Raw genomic sequence first — 7,888 nt, forward strand, 5'->3', positions numbered from 1 at the left:
CGTAAAGACAAGAAGACATCCAAATGAAGATCTAAGATTTCTCTATGTTAGAAATTTAAGAATTTATAATATTGCTTAGATGCGATACTAAAATTATGAATTTTTTTGTTCTAATTGAATACTTATTACTTAGTAATTGAATGGCTTATTGTAAACTTGATTATAATAGAGAAATACCCAAAGCATAACATAGATCATTATTGTACCTTGCTAGTCTGAATTTGTAGTGTGTAGTTTTTAGTGAAAAGCAATAAAAAATCTATTAAAAAAACACTCTGCAACTGTAGCACCACTGCCCTCTCAATTAATTTGCCAAGATAGGGCAGATTGGAAACCAGCCAATAGTTTGCCAATTTGGCTGGGTCCAAAGATGGGTTTTTTAAGAGAGGGCGGACCATCACATCCTTGAGTACCCCAGGAAATGGTCCCTCGGAGAGGGACAATAATCTCCCTAAGGGCACCTTGAAACCCCTCACGGCCAGCTTTAATTAGCCATGAAGGGCACGGATTAAGGTTGTATGTGGTTGGGTATACAGTCAATAGCAATCTGTTGACTTCCTCTAGACAGAGTGGACTAAAATAATCCAAAACCAGACTAGAAGCCTTGAGCTCACTCACTGTCTCAATTGTGGTGGAGAGATCGCGGCGGAGTGACAAGACCTTATCTGCGAAATAGCTCACAAAAGCCTCACAGCCAAAGTCCAATTCCCTAATGTTTGGTCTGCCCTGTGGCAAGACTTTCAAAGACTGAATAGTTCTAAATAATTGGGCTGGGCATGAGCTTGCAGATGCAATTGTAGCCGCATTCTTGTAGCTTTGTCGCGAGAGCACTGCCATTGTCTCTCTAGCTGTCTTAGCCTTTGCTTCATCAGCCGCAGCTCCTGGGTAAACCAAGGAGCTAGCCTAGAGTGATGGCGCAGAGGGTGTCAGGGAATGATCACATCAATCGCTGCAGAGAGTTGGCTGTGCCAATCCTCTACAAGCTCATCCAACTAGCCACTCGGGCATTGGATCCTGCAGAGCCATCTGAAGCCACATAGGGTCTATTTGGCTTCACGGGTGAGCTAAAATACACTCGCCGCCCAAACAGAGTTGGGGTGGCACATTCAGATGGGCCTTCAAGGTATGGTGATCCAACCATGGTACTGCGGTCCATGTTAACCCCCACCACAAAGATCAAATCAAGTGTGTGCCCAGCCTGGTAAGTGGGAACCATTACGTATTGGGAGAGTCCCAGTGCCGACATGGACAACACTAGGTCCACCGCCTGTGTGGAGGCTGCATCATCCGCATGCACACTGAAGTCAGGGTGCTCCAGTGCCCAGCTCAAAACAGCCTCTCTCAGGGATGGCAAGCTAGTGGTCGGTGCGTTGGGTGGACGATACACCACCCAAATAGCCAAACTCTCCCCAGCTTCCCACACTAGGCCAGCACACTCAATGTCTGTGAGCTTTGGTGGTGGGAGCGCCCTGAAGGAGTAAACCTCCTGAATTAGCAGGGCCACTCCACCCCCCTGCCTCCTGGTTCATGATTGGTGAAGGACCAAATACTTGGGTGGAGCTAGTTGGGAAAGTGCTACTGTCTCCCCATCTCGAACCCAGGTTTCGGTCATGCACTCCAGGTCTACATGCTGCTTGAGCACAAAGTCCCGAAGGACTGTGGCCTTGTTATTGATAGACCTGGTGTTACACAACACCAATGTTGGAGGGGGGTCATTTAACCTAGCCCGACTACCTACCTCCTTCGGGATGGGATGCAGGCTGGAAGGAGGCCAAGCTAATCTACTTTAAGATGGGAAGATGGAATCCATGGGATGAAAATTGTAGTTTGAATATAGGGGCAAATAGTAGGATAAATTTAGTATTAACACATTCTGAATGTAGCATGGAAGTATTGTTGTTAAGTCTGAGAAAAATACAGAGGTATTATTCAATGTCTAATTTATTCCTTTTCCTTCTGCTTCACAGAAAATATCACCTTGGGTAGGTTTACGCAAGATCAACATCTCCTACTGGGGATGGGATGACATGTCTCCCTTTACAAACACTACATTGCAGTGGCTTCCTGGAGAACCAAATGACTCTGGATTCTGTGCCTATCTCGAACGGGCAGAAATAGCAGGTCTGAAAGCAAACCCATGTACAGCCATGGCTGATGGCCTTGTATGTGAGAAGCCTGTTGGTAAGAAAGCTCCCATATTATAATTGTTGACTTTGCTTACATCAAGCTTGTTTATAGTTTGCTTAAAAGAAAAAAAGTCTTGTGTGGAAATTATGATTAATAACTAGATAGTGTTATTATCTTATTTAAATTCAAGAGTAACAGTTTAACGATTGGGCTTGAATAGGGTAGGGGAAACAGTTCTCAAAATTAGGTACCTTTTCTGTGAAAGTTAATTTTAAATTTTACCTGATATTTTTGCATCATCAAAAACAGTATTGATTCTTATGACATTGATCTAATGATGTCATATCCATGTTGGAGCTCCAATATAACGACAAAACTTCTCTTTTCAAAGCTCACAAATGGCTATACTCACTCTTGTATGTTTGCACATCAGCTTCCATCATTTGAAGGGAATGGGTAGGGTTTACTTTGTTTTGTGGTGAGTGTAGAAAAGTGCTTCCTTATTTTATTGATTTTGGCCTTTTTTGTTTTACAAAGTTGTCCATTTTGTTTCAGTGCTGTTCCTCTTTGTCTTCCCAGTCCTTGGACTTATTTGCCCATACTGCCATTCAGCCCTGACAACCCAATACAATGTGGTCGATGATGTCACAATACTACACCTGTCATCATGAATTGTTGTAAAGGGAATCAACTGGGCTGTTATAGCCTGTTGGATTAAACATTAGTGTGGGCAAACAAAGCTGTTGACAGTCATGTTGAGAAGAAGTAGAAATCTGGCTACTTGAGCAGAAGCAGTTTGCTTTATATGGCTGCCAGCAACATATACCAAATTTACTTGAAAGGAACATGACCTTGTATGTAAGACACCCCCTCTCTAAAAATGTTATGCACAGAAAATGTTTTTGTAGGACATAACAGTAACTTATATGTGAGTTTAAGATGTCACCCTCTTTTTTTTTTAAGTGCCATACCTGAAAAAAAAAGCAACAACCTAGTCTTGCATTTGAGTAAATACTGTAAATGGAGGTACAATTTTTAGTTCAGTAATCTGTTCAGGTATGTAAAATGTGTTACTTTTGAAGCAGGTATAAAGATTAAAGATCATTGAGTGCATTGAGTGCAGCACTAGAATGAGGTACCCTGCATTGTAGGAACGAAATGTTCTGCTAAGAGTTCATACTGTGATACAGGCCAGTGCCATGGAGACTCTGGTGTAAAATGTGTAATTTTACCTACCTATTCCACAAGGATGATGCTTGTAAATCATAGTTGTGTCCCGGTCACCCGGTTCAAGCTCCCGGCCTCCCGGGGCGGGGGCGGTCCCTACCTCGACAACCCAAAGACGCAGCACGCACCTGAGGAAATCCCCTGGTCACAGCCGGAGGAGTCGCGTGGGGCGGGACTGCAATTCGAGCAAGAGAAGCAACACAGTGAAGAGGGCAATGCCCAGACATTCCCTTGGCTCAGGGAACAAGACGGTCAGGTGAGAAGGCGACCTAAAGGGCCGCGAAGCACAGCGGAAGAGGGACGGCAGAGAGGCGCAGCTGAAAACGAGCCGAAAGACGCCACATCGCTCACAGCCCCTGCATCCTGCGGCCAACAGCTGGAAGATGACTCCGCCCCAGCTAACCCTACCACATTGAGGGTTATGAAGGGGGGCGGGGCAGCACAGGGAGAGGGGTTGGGCATGGAGCAGATGGGTACTGGGAGTGGGGCGTGGGTATAAGAAGGAAAAGAGGCAGGAGTTTGAGGACAGAGACACAGACAAGACTGGGGAAGACAGAGACACCGAGAGAGAGGGAACGCTCTGAAGGAAGCCCCTGCAACCTTGGTGGCTTGAAGTCTAGTTTGTGCAGTCAGAGGGACGCCTAAGGTGCTGTTAACCTTGTCCCCTGCCTGACTGAGGTCTCCTTTTGCCTCTTTTCTTCTTATTCCGCCCAACTGTCAGGGCCATCCCTTGTGTCCACCCAGCGGGACCATGGCGACTGGAGGCCTCCCGCCCGCGGTGGATCCTGGGCCTCACAAGTTTATTGCGAAATCTTACTGAAGTTACCATGTACAACTTGAGTTCCACAATTAAAATGGAATGTGGTTGAAGATCTCATGGTAAAATACTTAGGAATGGGATTGTAACTCCTAACTGTTCACAATGGATAGATCTCTTCCCTTTTCCAGAGCTTTGCTAGTTCCCTATATCACTTACCTTATATTCCTGCACACTGTGTATATCCCTTTGCTCTATGGAAAAAGTTTGTTTCATACCATCTGTTATGAGCTAATTTTGCAATAGTAGCCGATGCAGCCCTGACCTGGATAGGCCAGGCTAGCCCGATCTCATCAGATCTCAGAAGCAAAGCAAGGTTGGCCCTGGCTGGTATTTGGATGGAACCTCCAAGGAACACCAGGATCGCGACACAGAGGCAGACAGGCAATGGCAAACCACCTCTGATGTGTCTTGCCTTGAAGACCCCATTGGGTCTCCATAAGTCACCTGTGATTTGACAGCAACAGTAACAAAGCTGTTGGAGCATCATCATGTGTGTGCAGAATTATGCAGAAGATGGTGTTAGCTAACCTCTAACATATATCCCAAGTTTCCTATTTCTGGGTTTCTACTGCCATATTAATAGATACTGTTTACGGAAACCTTTTCCTAAGATCTCTTTGAAGCTTGGTAGAAGAGCTGAGCCTCTTTCGTAAAATTATATGGTAGCATGAGCTTTAGAATAGAATAGATCAACGGATCAGCTCTTCTTTCTTGGAAATGAGGAGCTATTGCTGTTTGCCTTAAATATTAACCACCACCCCCAAGAATCTAACAAGTGTAGGAGGCAATCACTTACTCCACTGTATAGATCCCAACATGTCTGGAACAATTAAGTATTTATCAAGGAATGTGAGGTAATTTTATCGGGGAACTCTGTCAGTGAGTATTGCAGGAGTTATTGGGTCATAGCTGTTCTTGGAGGAAGTTAACAAAGTTGCCTCACATTTCCCTGATGAAAAAGTAATTGCTCAAAATGCATTGGGATCTACACACGTTAGAATAATTAGTTTCAGAGGGTAAATGTGTTGGTCTGTAGTAGAAAAGTTAGATTTGAGTCCAGTAGCACCTTAGAGACCAACAACAGTTTCAGCATATAAACTTTTCAAAGTCAAAGCTCCTTTTGTCAGACACAGAACAATTGATTTGCCTCCTGTAGTGCTGCCTCTGTGATGTGTTTTACCATGAATTTAGCCTAGATAGTAAGAGACCATGTTGACCAAATTATAATGTAATTAACATGTCAAGCCCTGATGTAAAGAGCCATGCATTGTCAAACTAATGTGATGAAGCAACAACAACAAAGTGCAATAAAAATCGAAAGGGTCTATAATACGTTAATAAATTGTACCTGAAGCGATGCACTCTTTGGAATACTATCAGACATAATCTAGAAATACACTGTTGTGGCAGAGAACAGTGTTGAGTCAATTAGGAAGACTTTGCTTTTGAATTAATGTTATAGGAATATCCTATTTGAAGCAATGCAGCAGGGCTATAGGTATAATATCTTTTTCTTTTCTTTGCCCTTACATGTAAAAAGGTTTGCCATATGGGGTTCTCCATGGAAACTGCAACATTTCATAAATAAAACATGGATTCTGTAAAATGTTTCCTTTCTTATGTGCACATTTGTATTACCCAAAATGGTGAAACAATCATGACATATACAGCAATAATGTTGTTTCATGTTATTCATGCCTGGGATGTAACTGTCTGCAATTTGTAATAATAGATGTTATAGTTTTGTTTTCTCTTTTGAAAGAGACAGCAGTTACAGTTGTAGTGTGGATGTTAAATGATTTGGAATGCGGTTGCCAGACTTTCTCAGCCACTATTTTTTAAATGTTGCCGATTTCATGATATTCCAAGAATACGTTGTTAGGATTCCCTTTCTTAGTTCTTACATAAAGCAATTTTATAAAGCAAGTCTGACATAAGTTAATGAACACAGAAGCAATTTGAGTGGTCCCTCCTTATTTTAAATTTTATTTGGGAATCTTGTCTCATTGAAAACTGAAAAAGGTATCTGAAATTATGTTGTTAGATGTGAAACCCATGCACTCAGCTTGTCATAGGTATAGGCTGATGTCAAGTAATCAGTTGTTGTGTTCAGGATCTTTGGAAAAAATCAATATACATATATTTCTTTGTGCTGTACTTAGCTAAAAAATGTACCATGTTCACCATTTCATGCTTCACAGTGGTTCACTGTTACCAACTGAGGTTTGGGGAGGGGTGGGATCTCAGGGGGTTGTAATGGCAGTGAGTCTGTCCTCCAAAGCTGTCATTTTCTCCAGGCAAACTGATTTCTGCTGTCTAGGGTTGGCAATGGTTGACAATGTTCCAGTGGTGGCTGGAGATCTCCTGGGATTACAACTGATCTCCAGGTGACCAAGATCAGTTCACCTGGAGAAAATGGTGGCTTTGGAAAGTTGACTCTATGGTATTGCAGTGCTTCCCCTCCTCAAACCCCACTGTCCTCAGGGTTCGACCCACAAATTTCCAGTTATTTCCAAACCCAGAGTTGGCAACCCTACTGGTGTTTGGAGGTCAGCTGTAATTCTGGGAGATCGCAAGGCCCCACTTGGAGGTTGGCAGACCTACCACTCCTTCTTAGTTGTTCTAGTTATATAAGTTATATGTGTGGTTTCAGGGAGAATACATGTTTCTGAAGGAGACAGAATGCACTGTACTGTGAAAAAATGTTCTCTTTAATGTATAAAATAATGTTTTTCTTTTTCCCCCTCACTGCATTTGTATTGAGTACAAATACATATGCCAGAGGGCAGATGCTCACTTGACAAATCACACTCTTAAACAAAATGCATGGTGTTTAAGGGAGAATATATCACCAGTGAAGTAAATAACTGTTATTTAGGCACTGTTTATCAAATGCAGTAGAAACAGAAGGTCATAGATTACTGCACCTATTAACAGTATGTTCATTTAATGTTGTTTTCCAGTGTACATATAGCTATCTAAATTGACTTCCTGGATTTTCACTAACTATTATATTTACTAACAGCCAGACCTTAGTAAAACAACTTGTAGAATATATTTCTGGGGTGGGGAGTGGGATGTAGATTAAATGTTGCTGCGTGAAAGGAATTGTTTGAATTAGCATAGAATATATAAGTATTCTTCTTTGTAAGTGTGGCCTGCTGAAAGTATTCCATGATAAACAAAAAGAAAAAATATTTGTGTTGAATTATGTCTGTTTAAATAAGATAAAGCAAGAAAAACAAATACTGAATTTCTACTGTGTTTTCTTTTCTTTTGCCTTTAGTTAGTCCAAATCAAAATGCTAGGCCCTGCAAAAAGCCCTGTTCTCTCAGGACAACATGTTCCAACTGTACAAGCAGTGGTATGGAGTGCATGTGGTGTAGCAGTACAAAACGATGTGTTGACTCAAATGCCTACATAATCTCCTTTCCATACGGACAGTGCCTAGAGTGGCAGACCACCACCTGCTCTCGTAAGTATTTGCTTGAAGTGAACACTTAACTCTGATAATTAGTAGGAGCATAAAAATATAGTAAGAGCAATAAAATGTAATAGCTCTTTATCCTTTATTCTGAGGACACCAAACACATTATGTACATGAGCTTGTAATTCCTGTAGCAACCCGGTGAAGTGTTTTTATTCCCATACTGATGGAAGTCTGTTAGCTCTTGGTATCTAGTGAGTTTGTGGCCATGATAAAATTTGAACCAA

At 42.1% G+C, this 7,888-nt stretch overlaps 1 protein-coding gene across 1 annotated transcript in view; it reads left to right on the plus strand.

The window, feature by feature from the left end:
* The window catches only part of LOC107120373 (attractin-like protein 1), a 910,146-nt gene that overhangs the window by 221,091 nt on the left and 681,167 nt on the right, over positions 1 to 7,888 (plus strand). Inside the window, 2 exon segments of the mRNA XM_015423059.1 lie at positions 1,968 to 2,181; positions 7,461 to 7,649. Coding sequence (XP_015278545.1) covers positions 1,968 to 2,181; positions 7,461 to 7,649 — 403 coding nt within the window.

The sequence above is a fragment of the Gekko japonicus genome, unplaced genomic scaffold, assembly GCF_001447785.1.
Source record: "Gekko japonicus isolate JY-2015 unplaced genomic scaffold, Gekko_japonicus_V1.1 scaffold288, whole genome shotgun sequence".
Lineage (NCBI taxonomy): Eukaryota > Metazoa > Chordata > Lepidosauria > Squamata > Gekkonidae > Gekko > Gekko japonicus.